Source organism: Trichechus manatus, unplaced genomic scaffold, assembly GCF_000243295.1.
Source record: "Trichechus manatus latirostris isolate Lorelei unplaced genomic scaffold, TriManLat1.0 scaffold00071, whole genome shotgun sequence".
Lineage (NCBI taxonomy): Eukaryota > Metazoa > Chordata > Mammalia > Sirenia > Trichechidae > Trichechus > Trichechus manatus.
Window position 1 is genome coordinate 7,116,862 of NW_004444007.1, and position 20,736 is coordinate 7,137,597.

General features: G+C 37.3%; 1 protein-coding gene across 1 annotated transcript in view; it reads left to right on the forward strand.

Annotated features, from left to right (window-relative positions):
- TET2 (tet methylcytosine dioxygenase 2) overlaps window positions 1–20,736 on the forward strand; it is a 139,070-nt gene that overhangs the window by 91,905 nt on the left and 26,429 nt on the right. The window contains exons 3-6 of the mRNA XM_004380202.2: window positions 8,824–12,287; window positions 13,950–14,040; window positions 15,437–15,530; window positions 16,172–16,380. Of these exons, the coding sequence (XP_004380259.1) occupies window positions 8,870–12,287; window positions 13,950–14,040; window positions 15,437–15,530; window positions 16,172–16,380 (3,812 nt within the window). The 5' untranslated portion in view covers window positions 8,824–8,869. The remainder of the gene's footprint in view (window positions 1–8,823; window positions 12,288–13,949; window positions 14,041–15,436; window positions 15,531–16,171; window positions 16,381–20,736) is intronic.

The window sequence follows — 20,736 nt, forward strand, 5'->3', positions numbered from 1 at the left end:
AGAGGGTCAGGAGCTGGTTGAATGGACATGGGGAATCAGGGGTGGAAAGGAGGAGTGTGCTGTCACAGTATGGGGAGAGTAATTAGGGTCACATAACAATGTATGTATAAATTTTTGTATGGGAGACTAACTTGAAATGTAAACTTCATTTAAGCTACAACAACAACAAAAAAAAGTACATAATTGACACAAATTATGTCCTGTTTTGATAGGAGGAACTAAAATAGTTGTGAGGGAATGGTGCCATTTACACAGAAGGTATAATCAAATATTATAGGTGTATTATCTTTATTCAGCCTTTTCCATGTCAAGAACTAATTGATCTCTAAGACCTTGAGTTAACAATAGGTTTAAAGTCTGTCAGAGGAGATAACAAAGACATATATAGTCATTTCCTGAGGTTGATACTGAAACACATTGACTTTAGTAGATATACTCCTCGTAAGTATTTGTCCCCAGTAATTTGAATACAGTGATAGCAGGACTCATCTGATGATAGTAGAGTATTTTATGTATGCTTCTAATAGTAGAACATGAAGTCAGAGGTTTTTTTTATAGAAAATAAGTATATACTACCTTCTCGGTATGGCAACTATAAAGATCTATAAATTGACTTTTATACCCTTGGAAAAAGCTGACATGAGATTTAAATGATGTGCATTTTTTCTCTTAGATTAGTAAAAAATACACTACCAACAAAATCAATACACCAAAAAACAAATCAAAAAACAAAACCCCTCTTCACAAATTTTGAGCATCACCCACAGCTTTATGTGGTGAGAGATAAAGCTACCCTTCTTGAGTGATTCAGAGTCAAATGCTGCTGAGCTAAATTACAATCCTAAATGCATATTGGTGAAATGAGATGCTGATCCATTTGCACACTAATGTGCTATTTTTAAGTCATGCATCATAGCATCTTCAAAGAGGCCTGTCATAATTATGATAGATTAGACTGCAGAGTCAGTCCTAGATGCAGTAATTGTTTCACAGATGCTGCTGAGGCGACTAGAATCTATAATAAATTATTGTCAGATGCAGTAGAAAGAGCAAAACCAAACATCAAAAGATAACTGCTGTAGCTAAAACCTGTTTTGGTCTTAGGAGAGCAAAATTTTAGCTACTAGTCAAAAGACCTGTATTTTCAACTGAGATAAACATGATTCATAAGTATGTACCTCTGACAGAGAAGAACAATGTTGAAATACTTGACATTTATACTTAAAGCTCAAGCTCAGTCCCAGTCAACCTCACTCACTCACTCAGTCACCCACCTGATTTAACTTATGAGAAATTATTCTGGTGCACTAGTTGAAATCCTAGAGTGACCATAAGATAAATATTGCACATTCTTGTTTATATGAAATTACCTGGTTGTAATTTGACCTTTAGAGTTTTTAAAAAATTTGTTGGAGGTGTTTATAGTGGATAGAGCAACTCTTTTTGCTTCCTTAGAATGCCAAACTTTATGGGGAATACTGGACTACTAGACTAAAGGTATAAATATAATAATAGATTATTATGGCTAAATAAAAAAAAAAAAAAAACAACACTGCATTCAGTCCTATTTCTACCCATAGCAACACAACAGGACAGAATAGAGCTGCCCCAGAGGGTTTCCAAGGAGCGGCTGGGGGGGTCAAACTGCCGCCCCTTGGTTAGCAGCCGAGCTCTTAACCACTGTGCCACCAGGGCTCCTATTATAGCTAGCAGGATCTAAATTATGATAGTTTTCCTTCATTCTAATTTAATTAACACCTGTTATGTAGGTAAATAAGGAGCCCTGATGGTGCAGTGGTTTAGCACTTGGCTGCTAACCAAAAGGTCAGCAGTTCGAATCCAGGAGCCGGTCTGTGGGAGAAAGATGTGGCAGTCTGCTTCTGTAAAGAGTACGGCCTTGGAAACCCTACTCTGTCCTTTAGGGTCACTATGAGTTGGAACTGACTTGACCACAGTGGGTTTCTTGTTTGGATATAGGTAAATAATCATTTCTAAAGCTACCTCTTTGATCTTTTAAAAAATAAAAAAAGCCAAAGCTGGTTTTAGAATTTGAGTGTTATATTTTGTTCATTCTTCAGGTTTAATTCACCCTGTTGTCTTTTTGGTGAGCCTATCAAGAAACCTCATATTGTACCACATAATAAAAAACTGTGTGTGCATGTGTCGGTTTTTGAAAAGGAGCTAATTATTACATTTTGATTAGCAAAGATAACTGTAATAGTGAAGCAGATAAACATATGCCATGACTTTTCCTAGGTTGAGGGTTCAAAAAACAGAAAAGTTTCTATAACTCATCTGTTGAATACTGATAGTCTAAAAAATGCACTCTATCGTGTTGTTTATGTACTCTCCTTATACTTGGTGACTACCGATAAACATTTCTACTTAGGATACTGCTTCTTATGCCTCAGTGATGTGGGTATATATTTTTGAGGAACATTCATTGTCATCCTTTTAAAACTAAGTTTGACTTAATGGAACATGTTTTCCTTCCTTACTAAGGCAAGAGGGAATAAATTACATTTCAAGAGGGATCTGGATTCGATGGTGTGCAGACACTGACACCTAGAAGTGCTTTCCCCTCTCCTGTACTCCTATGGCACATACTAGTCTCCTCTCTGGTATTCCTATGGCATTCAATATGCCTTGCCATAAGCAGAGTCCATAGCAGAGCGGTGTGTGTATCACCACACCATAGCAATTACAGTGAGTGGGGGTTCAACTAATGCTTCACTGAATAAATAAATGAACTAATAATTATTGGGGTTGGGCTCCAATCCCCTCAATGACATTAGCAGGGGAGACTTATAAACCTTCCTCAAATATTTTACAGAAAAATCACTAGCAATCTAGCACTGCAAAGATAAACTGAAACATGGCAAGGAAATGAGCAGAATAACTTTTGGTGGCACCTTCAAATTTTATGTCCTAAATGTGTAACGTTTACCTTTTTTATTATATTCAAATTCACATTAAGAAATGATACTTTGGTAGAATACATGTAAAATGCCCTTAATCATGCTAATAATTATGGGCCTGTAGACATGGAACCAAAAGACTTCATTTTTTTTTACCCTAAACCTGGAAAAATCCTCAAAATTTGGCAAATTGTGAATTTAATAACAAAATGAAACCTACCCTGTGAATTACACATTTTTTAGTAGTACATGATGGGAAGAGCTTCTATCATGCCACTACAAAAACTTACTTAGGTCTAGCCCCTGCAGGAGCCACTATTTTGATAGCTAACCTTGGGCAAATTCCTCAGTTTTCAAAAACATCTGTAAAATTAGGAAAGGACCCAGATCCTTACTTATACTCAGTAATGTTTTCTGTATTGTTAAGTCTATCTTCATCATCACATAGCATCTCATATTTGAATGTCATTTTAAAATTACTTAGCCTTCCAAAAGGTTAAAATGCTATTCAGTAATTGTATGAGCAAGAGCTCACTGTCCAGTACTATTCTGGAAATAACTGAAGGCTACCAAAATAATATGGCATGCATCTAATCTGGGGGAACTTTCATTCAAAAAAAAAAAATTATTATATTTTAGTGTATGTATAAGGTAAAAATTCTATTTAACAGGAACAAAAAAGAATTTAAAACACCTGGCCTTTTTATAATTGAACAAAAGCCTAATCTTTGGCACTGAAATGCAAAGGAACTATTAAAGATTAATTTTTAGTACTGTGATTCTCTTCAAGGCTCTAACAGTGGTGTGTTAAAACCAGCTTGTACTGTGAAATTTTCAGGAGTTTTGTGAGCTAGAGGTTGATAGCTTGAAATCAGCCATGACCCATAAGAACATCTACTAAGGAGCATGTTAAAAGCTGACGATTCCTTTTCAAATGGTAACTAAATGCTATAAGGTCCCTGGGTAGGCTTAACCAATCCACTTCCTAGGCTTTCACATACGTCCTTCTACCTGTGCGCTTGCATAAAAACATCATAAACTTTTAAAAAAAGAACAGTACCTTGCTTTTTATTAACCGATAGCCTTCTAGGTGAATAACTGTCCCCATTGTAAAAGTATTTGTTTTTCTGAGATAACAATTCTTTCACATGTAGAATGATTTTCATAGATACAATTTTATTGGGCATAAACTATATTGTATACAGTGAATTCCCATGTACAAATCTCCAAGAGCTGGCATTACTTTAAAAAGTGTTTGAATATTCAGTTGCACAAGGGGATAGTATACTGATTGGTATTGTATACCATATAACATAATTAAATATTCTCTGTTTTAGGGAAAAAAAAGAAGATATTTAATCTTAATGTTAAAAAAAATAAAACATAAGAATTGGTTTAAATTTTCTGAATCACATTCATAGATCAATATCAAATAATCTTCAAATAGTAGATAATCCTCATCCTAAAACAGAAAGATAATGTATATTTTTTCTGCTCTATCTGAACAAGTTAACCATTAAATTTTTCACATCTGATGGTTTTTCTGAGGAAAGGAATTGCTGTCACAGACAGAAGAGTTCTGATGATAAGTTTAAATTAGTGTCTAAAAATGACTATTGTGTTTAAATCTCCATATTAAAATAAATTTCATTTTGTCACCTTCATTTCTTCTTAGGAGCTATTATTATGCTCACAAAGGATTTACAAGCTCCATCTATTGTAATTTTTCCCTTGACACTTTAAAAAATGTCCACAATTATGTGAAATGGATCATAATACAGAATAAGCGTATTAAACTTTTAAAGTATTTTATACTTAGAAAACTGAGTAAGACAATGTGAATTGTGTACAGAACCTGCAAGTTTTATATATCTTACCATAAATGTACACATATGTGTTCTTATAAATACCTTTTTATTGGTGTATATATGAACTGATTTTACAGTTGTGAAAACAAAGCCTTTTTAGTTGCAGATTTTGGACAGTTAACTGACCTAGACTCTGAAGGATTTATCTGGGCACTGTCTCTATACTCCTTAATTTTTAAAATGGTAGTGACTCTGATCTTGGAGAAGCCTTTTACATCAAAGATTACAAATCTACATTTATAATTACAAATCTATATTCATAATTCTAAAATCTAAAGTTTATTGTATGTGCTGGGTTATTGTTGATCAGAATATTAGGCTAGCCCAGAGCTGTCCAATAAAAAAATAATGTAAGGCACATATGGAATTTTAAATTTTCTAGGAGGTACATTAAAACAAGTAAAGAAACAAGTAAAATTAATTTTAATGATATATTTTACTTAACCCAAAATACTATTATTTCAACATGCAATAAATATTTTAAAATATTGAGATTTTACATCCTTTTTTATCACACTAAATCTTTGAAATCCCGTGTGTACTTTCAGCACATCTCAGTCTGGGCTAGCCACATTTCAAGGGCTAAAACAGCCATATATAATTAGTGACTACCTGTATTGGACAATGCAGAGCTAGCCCATCTCTTAACATTTAGAAAGAAGGCGGTCTAGCAGAATTAAAAACATTATTTTGCTCTGTTGCTTTTCTGTAATTCTACCAACAGTCTCTTCAAGGCAATTTAGGCTTTTACTATCAAGCATCTCAAACCTCTTCCAGTCTCTACCAATTATCTAACTCTGTAGCCACTTACGCATTTTTAGGTATTTGTTACAGCAGCACCCCACTTCTTGTTAAAAGAATTCCTTATTAGTTTTATAGGGCTGGCATACATACCAGTATACCACAAACTGGGTGGCTTATAAGAATAGAAAGTTCTTATCTTACAGTCCTGGATGCTTGGAGTCTAACTCTGGCCTTATTGATCCTTCTGAGGCTTTCGGGGAGAAACTAAGTACTGCATGCCTCTCTCCCAGCTCTGGTAGCTCCAAGCAGGCTCCAGTCACATAAGAGCAGGGCCCATTCTACTCCAGTATGACCTCATGTTAACCTGATAATATCTTCAAAGACCCTATTTCCATACAAGGCCTTGTTCACAGTTAGAGAGCTGAGGATTTCAACGTTATCTTTTTAAGGGACACAATTCAATCTATTTCTGTATTTGAAATGTCATCATTATCTCATACCATATTTCTGTGTGTGCCTGGATCTACTTCTGGACCTTCTTTTCCACTGATCTCACCGAATGCTGTATTGTTTATTAAGGAGCCCTGGTGGCACAGTGGTTAACATGCTTGGCTCTTAACCGAAAGGTCAGTGGTTCGAACCCACAAGCCACTCCACAGGAGAAAGATGTGGCAGTCTTTTTTTATTTACATATTTATATATGTAAATCTTCATAAAGATTTATATCCTTGGAAACCCTATGGGGCACTTCTGCTCTGTCCAATAGGGTCGCTGTGAGTCGGAATTGACTAGACAGCAATGAACCCAAGTTTTAGTTTTTTACCCATATTATGTGCCTGCACATGTTTTATGTATAGTAGCTTTTGGCCACTGCCCTACCCATACTTCATTACTATTCTTTTTCAGAATATTCCTGGATATTCCATTTATTTTTCCATGTGACCTTTATAATCAGCTTTTGTAATTTCTCAAAACACCTGCTAGTATTTCTATTGAGAGTATATTAAATCATTAAATGAATAGATCACTTTGACAATTATCCAAGAACCTATACCTTTCTACTTGTTTTGTGTGTGTGTGTATGTACCAAAAGTGTTTTAAAGTTTTATTCAGATAAGTCTGCATTTCCTTAAAGTGTATTCCTAGTGTTTTAAACATATTTTGGTTGCTATTTTAAATATAATATTTTATTTCAGTAAAGCTTCTGACTAGATGCTACTTTTATATATAAAAGCTATTGATTTTTTTTTTCTCAGCTAGTTTACTAAGTTCTCATTGACCATAACAGTTTTTCAGTTGATTCTTCTGGTTGACCAGTATACAATCTTATTATCTAAAACTAGTGATAATTTTAGTGTTTCTCTCCAGTGTTTATGTCTTATTTCTTCCTCTGTTTCATTTGTCTTGGTTGGTAAGCAATGGTTATTTTAATAGAGCTTTTTTTAGCCCAAAGGGAAAATAGTCTTGACTTTTTTCTACTTACATTCTTAAAAATAAATGTAATGAGAAACACTGTGGGAAAGTAAAGCATGACTATATCATGAGTGGGAAGCAGTCACCTTGTACAATGGGTTATTTAAGTTCTTCCGTGCCCATTTTCTCCTGTTTTCCCTATCGTTTGAACTTTAAAATCTTCATAAGTACTTGTCTCAAAAATGGTTGAGTAAATGAATGAATAAATGAGTGAATGATAAAGTGATTGTAAGATAAGCAAATTTGTTTCAACCTACTGAAACTTTTTATTGGATGCTCACTGTATGCTAGAAAAAAAAAAAAAAAAGAACAAAGTAGAGTCCTTATACTACCTGACTTCAAGACTTAAAGATATTAGCATCAAAATAGTCAAATAGCTCAATGGAATAGAGTAGAGAATCAAATTTGTTTCAACCTACTGAAACTTTTTATTGGATGCTCACTGTATGCTAGAAAAAAAAAAAAAAAAGAACAAAGTAGAGTCTCTACTCTTCAGGCATTCACATTCTACTGAGAGAAAGTAAACACATCACAATCAAGCAGCAGCTCCTGTACAAGATACAGAAGAATCACAGAAGTGTGTGATGAATCTTCCTGGGCAGTCAGAAGGAATTCTAGGGGAGTGACATCTGAGGCAGGCTTAGAGGGCTGCATAGCAGTCATGGGGCAGATAAAGAGATGAAGAAGGCACTCTAGGCTTATGGAACAAGAAAGGCATGGAGGTAGTTTGTTGTGATTAGGCATTTATTAGCGGTTGTTGTTTTGGAATATACACTGTGAGAGAAACAGGAGGAGAGAAGGAGAGACAGAAACCAGTGTATAAAGGCTATTTGTATTAGGCAGGAATTCTCAGTAGAAGTGGGCAGCCAACCTCTGAAGAGATCATAAAATCACCGAGAGAGGACTAGACTTTTCACCCCTACACTACTATCCCCCCCCTCACCCTGGGTGCTTATAACATTGAAAGGAATGTGCTTTATCTCTCAGGTGTGTTTGGGTGAAAGATTTGAGACCACTGGTTCAGGCAATATAAAACAAAGTATCTTAAGCAGGCTACAACCTCAGACTTGCATTTTAGAACATTCTCTTTAGTAACAAACTAAAGGGAACCTTGAAAGATGAGGGGAAAAGTGCAGACTGGGCTATGGAAGAAACCATTTTAAAAGCTATAAAATTGATAATGAGGCAAGATACTATAAATCTGAGCTAATAAGTAGAAGTGAAGATGACTCAAGGAATATATAGGAAGTAGAATTGATAAGGGAGTCCCTGGGTGATGCCAGTGATGAATGTACTTGGCAGATAACTGAAAGGTTGGAGGTTTGAGTCCACCCAGACAAGGCTCAGAAGAAAGGCCCAGCAATGTGCTTCTGAGAAATCAGCCATTATAAACCCTATGGACCACAGTTACACTTTGACACACATAGGGTTGTCATGAGTCAGAACTGACTCAGAAGCAACTGGTTTTAGAACTGATAAGACTTAGCAGATGACGCGATATGTGAGGTGCTAGAGAAGAAAGATATTGGCATTTTGACAAAAGGAATTATTTGGGAAGGAAGTTGATACTATTTACTAATACACTGTTAACCTCCCACATTAGCTGGTGATTTTGATCATCCCTGTTATCCATAACAAAATATTTGAGAGTTGCTGAGAAGATCAGAGTAATCATTTCCTGTGTTGTCACTGAAACATGAAGTATCAGTTTTCCTTGTCTAGTATTCCAATATTATTTATGCCACTATTATTCCCTAAGATGTATTATTAGTGTTAAACATATATTAATGCACTTTAATTTTTGTTTCCATGTTCTTCAGAATTCATTCAGAGGGCAGCCTTGTGGATGGCCCCGAAGCAAGCCTGATGGAACAAGATAGAACCAACCATGTTGAGGGCAACAGACTAAGCGCATTCCTGATACCATCTCCTTCTGCCATTTGCCAGACAGAACCTCTGGCTATAAAGCTCCAGAATGGAAGCCCATTAACTGAGAGACCTCATTCAGAAGTAAATGGGGACACCAAGTGGCAGTCTTTCAAAAGCTATTATGGAATACCCCCTATGAAAGGAAGCCAGAAGAGTCGTGTAAGTCCAGACTTTATACAAGAATGTAGGGGGTATTCCAAGAATTTGCAAAATGGAGGAATAAAACGCACAGTTAGTGAACCTTCTCTCTCTGGGCTCCATCAGAACAAGAAATTGAAACAAGACCAAAAGGCTAATGGAGAAAGAAAGAACTTCGGGGAAAGCCAACAAAGAAATCCAGGTGAAAGCAGCAGTCAACCAAATGTCTCCGACTTGAGTGATGAGAGAGAACCTGAGAGCCCTATAGCCCAAGAAAATGCAGTTAAAAATTTAGCCAGTTTTTCAACACATAACTGCAGTGGGTCTGAAAATCCAGGGCTTCAGATTCTGAATGAACAGGTGGAAAAAAATGTCAACTACCGTGACAAGAACATTGTATTACTTCTTAAAAACAAGACAGTGCTAATGCCTAATGGTGCTACAGTTTCTGCCTCTTCCATGGAAAACACACATGGTGAACTCCTGGAAAAAACACTGTCTCAATATTATCCAGATTGTGTTTCCATTGCGGTGCAGAAAACCACATCTCACATAAATGCCATTAACAGCCCGGCTACTGATGAGTTGTTGTGTGAGATCACTCACCCATCCCATACCTCAGGGCAGATCAATTCCCCACAGACCTCGAACTCTGAGCGGCCTCCAGCACCAGTCGCAGTGGTGACTGAGGCCTGTGACGCTGATAATGCCAGTAAACCACCTGCAATGCTCGGTACCTGTCCTTTTCAGAAACCAGAACAACTACAACCACAAAAATCAGTCTTTGAGATATGCCCATCTCCTGCAGAAAACAGTAACATCCAAGGAACCAAACAGCTAGAATCTGGTGAAGAATTCTGTTCAGGTTCCAGCAGCAATTTGCAAGCTCCTGGTGGCAGCTCTGAACGGTATTTAAAGCAAAATGAAATAAATGGTGCTTACTTCAAGCAATACTCAGTGTTCACTAAGGATTCCTTTTCTGCCACTACCACACCACCACCATCACAATTGCTTCTTTCTACCCCTCCTCCTCACCCACAGATTTCTCAGCTTCCTTCAGAAGGAAAAAGCACTCTGGATGATGGAGTTTTAGAAGAACACCATCAATACCCCAACCAAAGTAACACAGCTCTTTTAGGGGAAGTGAAAATACAGAATCACCCAGAGGCACCACAATCCCGGAGTCCTAACCCATCTACATATGCATCCAGTCCCTCTCTGGTGCTTCCAAAAAGGCCTCAGAATAATTGTGTTAACAGGAATGATATACGGACTCCAGGGACAATGGCTGTTCCACTGTGTTCTGAGAAAACAAGACAAATATCAGAACATCTCAAGCATAACTCACCAATTCTTGGTAGCAGTGCAGACCTACAGGGCCACTGCCAGCAGTTAATGGGACACAAAGAGCAAGAGATTCTAAAGGGTCAACACAAGGAACAAGCACAAGATCATGAGCTCTCAACACAGTCCTATCTGAAACCAGGGTGGATTGAATTGAAAGCCCCTCATTTTCATCAAGCAGAATCCAATCCAAAATACAAAGAGGCATCACTGCGGTCAATTCTTCTGTATAAATCCAACCCTTCCAATCAGATGACCTCCAAACAATACACTGGATATTCCAATGTGCGTGAGGGACTCCCAGGGCAAGCTTACGTCCAGAAAATAATGCAGCTGGAGCAGAGGTCACAAAGGTACCAAGCTGAGATCAATCAAGGGCAATCACAAGGTACAGTGGACCAGCACCTCCAGTTCCAAAAACCCTCACCCCAGGTGCATTTCTCCAAGACAGACCCTTCACCTGAAGCTCACATGCAGTCAGTGTGTGCCCCTAGCCTTCATTTTCAATCAAGACCAGATCCCCAAACTCAGAAACTCATGCCCACATCATTAAAACATCACTTGAGTCAACAGGCTTCAGAGACTGAGCCTTTCTCAAACTCACACCTTTTGCAGTATAAGCCTCATAAGCAGGCAGTACAAACACAGCCATCCCATAATTCACATCTCCCTCAAAACCAGCAACAACAGCAAACATTGCAAATGAGGAGTAAAGAACAAATACCGCAGACATTTTCACATCCCCAAAGCAATGGTGAGCAGAAAAGAGAAGGATCGTTCTTTAGCCAGATTAAAGTGGAAGAATACTTTCATGCTGAAAATCAGTCTGTGAAATCAAGGGAGTTCCAGACTCCTAACACCCAAGTGGGGCTGGAGCAAAGGCAGAATATGAACAGTAGAAATTCCCCTTATGGTCAGATCCTGAAGTCAAATGCAAGCAATGTACAGCTGTCTTGTGGGAACAATACACACCTAGTTCCAGAGAAGAAAGAACAGACCATAAATACTGAACTTTTTACAGGAAACAAGACTCAAAACTTGCACCACATGCAATATTTTCCAAATAATGTGACCCCAAAGCAGGATGTTTTTCACAGGTGCTTTCAAGAACAGGAGCAGAAGTCTCAACAAGCTTCAGTTCTACAGGGATATAAGAGTAGAAACCAAGATACATCTAGTCAACAAGCTGCACAGCTTGCTCAGCAAAGGTACTTGATGCAGAACCAAGCGAATGCTTACCCTGTGCCTGACCAGGGAGGAAGGCACATTCAGACCCCTCCCCACAAGGACGTCCAAAAGCATGCTGCTCTAAGGTGGCACCTCTTACAGAGGCAAGAACAGCAGCAAACACAACAACTGCAAACTGAGACTGGCCATAATCAGATGCACAGGCCCATTAAAGTGGAGCCCGGGTCCAAGCCCCATGCCTGTATGCGCCCCACGTCAGCACAGGCAGAAAACAAAATGTGGAAAAAAATAACTAAGCAAGAGATTCCACCTCAGAGCTGTGATAATGTGCAGCAAAAGAGCATCATTGAGACCATGGAGCAGCATTTGAAGCAGTTTCAGGTCAAATCATTATTTGACCATAAGGCTCCTCCACTCAGATCACAAAAGCAAGTAAAAGTTGAAATGTCAGGGCCAGTCACGGTGTTAACCAGACCAACTACTGCTGCAGAACTTGATAGTCACACCCCAGCTTTAGAGCAGCAAGCAACTCCTTCTTCAGAAAAGACACCAACCAAAAGAACAGCTGGTTCTGTTCTCAATAATTTTTTAGAGTCACCTTCCAAATTACTAGATACGCCTATAAAAAATTTATTGGATACACCTGTCAAGACTCAATATGATTTCCCATCATGCAGATGTGTAGGTAAGTGCCAGAAATGTATTGACACATGGTGTTTATCCAGAATTACAAAATTTATCTTCAGATGTGGGATTTTCTATTTTTTTTAAATCTTGAGTCTACCAGCAGCTTGTACAGGCTCACGAAAATCTGAAGCTTACTTTTTTCGTCTTTAAATTACAGATGATAGTGCTGTGCAAGAAAGAACTTCACTTACATACGATTTTTCTGAAAAGTTAAAACAGTTGTACATGTTAATTTTTCCCTCTGTTCAGACCCTTTAAAAATATAAATGTATCTGTTTCAGATTAATCAATCATTTAACTCTTTATGTCATCTCCTGGAGAGAAAGCCAGGCAGTAAGAAACATCCATTAAAATGAGAAGATAATGTCTATGTGCAAACTAATGAAGGAGCTTTTAATATTTTTTAAGTCAAGGTTGAATGTATTAGTAATGCTGCAATATTAATTTCTGTATAAGGGGAAATTACTATCTTCAGTTTTGGTGAATTGGGAGAAATTGTCATGCTGAAGCTCTGAATACTGATAAAGTTACCCTTTCGCCATTTATACACTTGAAATATTGTATCATTTATATTCATTTGATTCTACTTTTTTCTTTAAAGTTTCACCCTTTTGGTTAAAATGCGGTATGTCTTTAAAAAAAAAAGCACCTTTTGGTTAAAATTTTGGGTATGTGAAAAGTCTATAAGAATAGGAAAACATTTCTGCTGATGGATGCAGATACATGCGTGGGTGGAGAAGAACTTAATTACAGTTCTCACCTTGAATACCGTAGAAGAGATCTGAAAAAGCGTAAATGTTAAATTAGTGTGGCTAACGGTCTACCCAACACATGCTTTCCCTCTTGCAATGAGATACCCTACACTTCATAGAAGGGCTGAAGGGAGGATCCACACTGCCCCTCTCTGTGTGTGGTTAATACCAAGTTTCCTCACGTGGCTAAGGTGCCACACGTCATAGCTGTTATTAGGTAAGTTAGAATCCTCTTCATTTCCTGCTCTCATCCCCCTAACCCCATATTCTCACCTTCCCATCTTTGGCAGTTTGTAACAGCCTCTTTCTTTTACCTGACTCTCTCTCCAGTATTTTCTCTTGTCATAAAGTGCTCTAAAGTACATACAAATATGGGTCTGGATTGAATATCTTATTTTTAAAACAGAATAATTAAATGTTGTAGAAAAACAAGATGAGAAAAAGATCCTTAACAGTAAACTGAGCAATATCCTGGGGGTGGAATGGGGCAGCACATTTTATTTTTAATCTTTTAACATCTAAGTGGCAAGCAGGCATCTAGTTAGCTTTTTTTTTTTTTCAGTTTAAGAAATTGGGTTGTAGTTGATACTACATATAATACATTCTAATTCCCTCAGTGTCCTCTTTGTTTAGTTCTACTTATTTGGTTTACAGTAAACAATTTCTTATCCCGTATCTGACATGTAATTTAATATGTTTTTATCCAGCAGCCACCGTGTACATATACTTAATTATTTGGCACATTTTCTAAAAGATCAGTCCATCAATTTACTCATTTTAAAGAAAAAAAAAATTTAAAGTCACATTTAGGGCCCGTAATGTACACTTGGGGGATAAGCTTTGTGGATGTAGCCTTTATATTTAGTATAATTGAGGTCTAAAATAATAATCTTCTATTATCTCAACAGAGCAAATTATTGAAAAAGATGAAGGTCCTTTTTATACCCATCTAGGAGCAGGTCCTAATGTGGCAGCTATTAGAGAAATCATGGAAGAAAGGTAATTAACGCAAAGGCACAGGGCAGATTAACGTTTATCCTTTTGTATATGTCAGAATTTTTCCAGCCTTCACGCACAAAGCAGTAAACAATTGTAAATCAAGTAATTATTAGTAGGCTTAGCTCTTCCAGGGTTGCCAACACTACACACTGTGCTGTTCACTGGAGAGTCACAATATTTGACAGGACTAATAGCTAGCTGGCACCAGCTGCCCACTTTGAGGTGGATGCCAGAAAACCCAGGCACGAACAAGCAGCAGCCAGCCAGCCAGGCACAAGGGTGCTGGCACAGGCTGCAAAGAGTCGCCCCACTCTGGCTTTCCCACTTGATGATAAAGCGGCAAAGAGGGAAGGGGCGGGGGGAATACATAAGAAAGGAACCACTGAATCAATTCACCTAGAGTTGTAAATGAGTAGTTATCTCTAAGGGAGTTGTCCCTTCTTATACACAAAGAGCAAGGGTGATATGCTGAATAGAAACAAATTCTATTTATAGCTGATTTTTTTTTCTTTTTACTGTCAATCACAGGTATGCAAGTATTTACCTTGAATCTCCACAGTTACTCCTGCAGGTAGAAGACTCTCGTGAGAGAGATTAATCAATGCAGAGAGGGACTTTCATATAGGTATCTACAGCACTGAGCTGTTACTATAGTAGGGTGCCTTTTCTTGAAGCAGGTAGGCAGTGTTATGAAAATACACTAGAAGACATTCTAAGCAGTAAGGATATATTCAGTCTCAGTCTTGTTCCATTTCTAAATTCCTCATTTCTAATTTGGCACGTAGAAATTCACTAAATAATCAGCTAGTGGCCTGGCAAAAATTCTGAATTTCCCTAAGCGCCCTTTTTTTTAAATTAGCAAGTAGTAAGTAGTGCCTTGGTCATAAGGGAAAATAAAGCATTTCTAATAAAACCTACATATTAAACGTGACTGGATAGTAGTTATTTGTCAGCTCCCTTTAAAAAAAAAGATTCTTTGAAAAACAGTTGTAACTAAAATCTATTATGATTCCCCAAAATTCAACTAAATTTAGTAAAGGAAAAAAAGCAGTTAGTATATGTTTTAGAAGACTAAATTTAGCATACTAACTTCAAAAAGAAATTTATGCTTTGTGAAACTGTATAGCAATAAGCTTTCCCATTATTTTCACCCAACATATAATTTACAAAATAGTTCATTACAATAATCAGTGTATTTTGATACTGATGAAAAACAAGGTTTAAAGACTATTACCCAGTTGGCTTGGCTTTGATCTGTTTTAAAGAATAAATTAAACCATTCATTTCTCAGGATGTGGTCATAGAATAAAATTATGCTCAAACATTCAGTATTTTGGTTGTCGCTGGATTCACTTGCTAATTGTATATGTGTGTGTTTCTGTGGATTTCTTTTAAGGTTTGGACAGAAGGGTAAAGCTATTAGGATTGAAAGAGTCGTCTATACTGGTAAAGAAGGCAAAAGTTCTCAGGGATGTCCTATTGCTAAATGGGTAAGTGTGACTTGATAAGGACTCTGGTCTTCAATCTTGGGCACTTTGGTTTATTAATCCAACCCTGACGGGGTTACCCAGACCAAAGAGTCATTTATGCCACATGAGAGATGTATTGTTTATTTTATCATGTCTTATCTCTTGTGAAGAAGGCAGATTAGTTTTAAAATCATGAGCAAATTATTTAATGAAAAAGATTTTATGGTGAGTCAGAGGTTCATTCTAGTGCCTACTAAAAGTATACTTCTTCCTGGAATGTGAGGAAGTGGTCCTTAATTCTAATACTTGCAGTTACACTGTGATTTATGAAGACCTTTAACTTTATAAAGAAGACCTGCATGTCTTTCATCTAGCTCTGGCTTTAGTGTACGTGGCATTGCCCTCACCGTACTAAATATGATCTGCTAAACGTACAGGAATAATTCAGCATGTTTCTCTGCTCTGACACTAGGGTTAAGCCCCCATTTTATAGATGGATAGCCAAAGGCAAGGTGCAGGTCTTGGTAAATGTCACCCTAATTGTGTCCAAGACATGAAAAAGTATACATACATGAAATCAATGCTCTTGTCTGCTGCAAGTGACCTTTGTTTTGTTTTGGTTGGGTGGGGGGTGTTTTTGCATGGAATGGTGATTGGCACAGGTGGTTCGGAGAAGCTGCAGTGAGGAGAAGCTGCTGTGTTTGGTGCGGGAGCGAGCAGGCCACACCTGTGAGGCTGCAGTGATCGTGATTCTCATCCTGGTGTGGGAAGGAATCCCACTGTCCCTGGCTGACAGACTCTACTCGGAGCTCACGGAAACACTGAGGAAATTCGGTACTCTCACCAATCGTCGGTGTGCTCTGAATGAGGAGTAAGTGACGCCCAGGGGCTGGCCTCTCTCAGGCCACTGGTAGAAAGCCTAGTCTTTGGTTTAAGGGAAGAGAGTTGAACCTGAATTTATAAAACGGGGATCAAAAGGCATCACAGTCATGCATTAGGAAGTTATATTTGCTAACATGGATAATTTGCGGTGATGTTTTCATTAACAATTATTTTGTACACTGAGAAAGTGTAGCTATTAGTCCAGGAGCAGTTTCTGTACCCGCACGGCCTTAATTATACCATAAATGTGAAAATATTTGTGTGCGCACTTGCTACAAGGAGCGACTCTTCTGTGTGCTTGGCCGCCACAGTCATAGGATACCACATCTATGCTGTAGTAGCTGAAACAGAAAGTAAGTTTGGTGAGAAACTTTGGGATTCTCAGGTCAAAGACTTTAATATACAGGTAGCAAACAAAAATCCAAGGCCATTAGTATTAGCATTCTATAAGACTGATTTTTACTTCAGTTCAATCCAATTCATTACTTCCACAATAGTAACAAAAAGTGCTTCCATTTTTACTGCTGCTTAATAATAGAGAAATTAGAGGCTATGGATATGCATTAATCTCCAGGAATATAAAAATGGCATAGGAGGGTGGGGAAATGTGGTTGAATATATGTTGTGCACTCACGTGCTAGTATGTTTTTTGTGTTTTTTTAATCTTATCCACTTACAGGGAGTCCGAATCTTCACTTGTAGAAAACTTCGTTTTTATTTTTCTTAGGGAATCTGCTGTGCTATTCCTATTTAATATCAAAAGAATATAAGGAAATTCACAATGCTACACTGAAATCCTGCAGTAATTAATGGAATCCTACTTACTATGATTCTAAAATAATTTTAATTTTGCATTTCTTTCATTAGTCTCTTTTCTTCTACTTCTCCTTTCTCTAAAATAACAAAATAGTTTCCTGAGCTTATAGAAATAACTCACGATGGTCACTGCAACAACCCATTGCTACCCACATTTGTCCTTTTGCTAGCTGTAAGTGGTATGTTTTACCAACTTTAACACAGTTTAACACAGGTTCTATCTCTGGGTCATGGGGCAAATCAACCCTAATAATCTATTTGGAAAAGTAATTCTTCCTATATGAAAATGTGACTTCGTTTTCTATGGTAGTTAAGATGCAGAAATATCAAGGTGTGTATCTAACTATTGAAAATCCACTTTTACAAATGATAAGTTGGAAGGAGAAGTTGCTGCTTCATAAACTCATGGCTCCAACTTGTAATTAACTGCTTTAGATGTATGTTAAGACATTTAGACTATGCAAACTCACTGGAGCGTGTGGATCATAACAAATTATGGATAACATTTGATAAGAATGGGAATTCCAAAACACTTAATGTATTCATGCAGAACCTGTACATAGACCAAGAGGCAGTCGTTCGAGAAGAACAAGGGGATACTGCATGGTTTAAAATCAGGAAAGGTATGCGTCAGGGTTGTATCCTTTCATCATACCTGTTCAGTTTTATGCTAAGCAAATAATCTGAGAAGCTGAACTATGTGAAGGAGAACATGGCATCAGGATTGGAAGAAGACTCATTAACAACCTGCGTTATGCAGATGACACAACCCTCCTTGCTGAAAGTGAAGAGGACTTGAAGTACTTATTGATGAAGATCCAAGAATACAACCTTCACTATGAATTACACCTCAACATAAGGAAAACAAAAATCCTCACAACTGGACCAATAAGCAACAACATGATAAATGGAGAAAAGATTGAAGTTGTCAAGGATTTCATTTTACTTGAATCCATAGTCAAGAAATCAAACAACCTATTGCATAGTGCAAATCAGCTACAAAAGACCTCTTTAAAGTGTTAGAAAGCAAACGTGTCACTTTTGAGGACTAAGCTGCACCTGACCCAAGCCATAGTATTTTTAGCGGCCTTATATACATGCAAAAGCTGGATAATAAATAGGGAAGACTGAAGAAAAATTGATGCCTTTGAATTATACTGTTGGTGAAGAACATTAAATATACCGTGGACTGCCAGAAGAACAAACAAACCTGTCTTTGAAGAAGTACAGCCAGAATGCTCCGTAGAAGGGAGGATGGCGAGAGTTCGTTTCATGTACTTTGGACATGTTATCAGGAGGAAGCAGTCCCTGGAGAAGGACATCATGCTTGGTAGAGAGGCCACGAAAAAAAGGAGGGCCTTCAATGAGATGGATTGAAACAGTGGCTGCAACACTGGGCTCAAACATAGCAACGACTGTGTAGATGATGCAGGACCGGGCAGTGTTTCGTTCTGTTGTGCGTGGGGTCGCTATGAGTTAGAGCTAACTCATTGGCACCTAAAAAACAGCAACAGATGTAAAATACTATTCTATTTACCCTAACTTCCTTTGTTACTTCTGGAAAAAAAAATCTATGTAGGTGCCCTTAATTAGAAAGAAAAAAACTTCGGCACCTTGGGTTCATCATGTTGATGATAGAATTTCTTTTTCAGGAATTCGGGAACACTGCACTGTTTTTTAAAGCAGATTTCCTCTTTGTCTTGATATGAAGTTCTAAATCACTGAACTCTTTGTGAAAATGACAGTTGTTGTTTTATTTACATAAATTCAAGTTATAGTTCACATTCAAGATTACTGATTTAGTTTTCATTAATATATCTCTGATATTTTTCCCCTGGAAATTTTCTTTAATCTCTAATTAATGCCATTGCCTGAAATGGAATCTGACATATAGAAAGAACTTTTATTTAAGAAATTTCCTAAATTTTGTTATTTTGCGTTTGAAAGACATGAACCATGACTGAACCAGGGTGTAAGAAAAGTTATCATTTGTTTAACTGTCTGAATGGGAGGTGAGTACAAAACTATTAAAAGATGTGCTTCAAATGTTAAGATGTTTTAAAAATCAAAGCTGTATATTTTTTGCATATTTTGTCTAGAGTTTCAAGGTAAAAATGAGTGATTAATTGAGATGAAGTTGAAGCTTGGACCTACTCACACTGGAGGAATTCTCAAAAAAAAAAAAAACTTAAGAGCTACATAATTAGACACTTAACCAATGGCAGTATAGACTTCACTCAGATACAGCTTTTGAAGTTTTTCTGCTGCATATAAATTTTTTATTATATGTCTGTCAGAAGTTAAAATTATGGCTTTTTGTCAAGAACAGAGGGTAATCTCAGACTGGGGCTGTAACTCAGAATTTAACATTTAAAGCCGTGTGAACCTCCTTAGAAATCCCTGTGCCCTGATGCATCATAACCACTCTCTCCGAGTCCAGAAAGGAACTGTGAGAGCATCTTTCATAGGGAAAGTAAAAAAAAACCCTGATTTTTACGTTTACTTTAAGCCAAACCAGCTGTTTCCCTTTTAAAAATTTCCCTTTGAGATTTCCATTTCATGACTAGGCCTAACCAATATTTTTTTTGGCAAGTCAGAGTTGTGGGAGTGTATCTGTCATCATAGGGAAGCCAAAGCAAGAAATGCCTTCTGCCATGGTGGGTGATGTTAAACTTTTTAAGAAATATTATATTATAAAAATTTTCAAATATACACAAAAGGAGAGAGTACAATATAATGAATCCCCGTGGATTCAGCACGCAGCTACAACCTTTATGAACAATTTACCAATATTGTTTCATATATTCCCCTGCCAATCCCTATTCCCACTCCTACCTCTAGGAGTGTTTCAAAGCAAAGCACAGTTACCTTATGATCTCACCTGTAAATTTGGTATGTACCCCTAACAGATAAGACTTTTTACAAAACCTAGCCACAGTGTCATTATCACACATCACGAAGTTGACAATGATTCCTTAATATTATTTAATATTCAGACCACGTTCAAATTCCCTGATTGGATTCTATTTCAAAAAAACAAAAAAACAACCAAATGTAAAAAACTGTTTTTGGAAAAGAAAGCCCACAGCTTGCATTTGATTGAGGCTTTTGAAGTCACAGTTTCATGCATACTGTCTTGCCATAATTATTAACAGAACTTCCTTTCACTTTCAAAAGTGTCCCAGTCTGGAAGATAAATTATATGAATCCACCCATAAACCCAAACCAGTTGCCGTCAAGTTGATTCCAACTCATAGCAACCCTGTGAAACAGAAGAGAACTGCCCCATACGGTTTCCAAGGAGCAGCTGATGGATTCAAACTGCCAACCTTCTGTGTAGCAGCCTAGCTCTTAACCACCAGGGCTCCATATGATCCATCCACAAGTCTCTTTTAATTTATAATAGTTCCCCCTCCCTTTTCTAAGAATTCATTTGTTAAAGAAAAAAAAAAAAAAAAAACCTGTATGATATGCTCTGTAAAATTTCCCACATTCTGAATTTGGCTGATTGCATCCTTGTTTTGCTTAA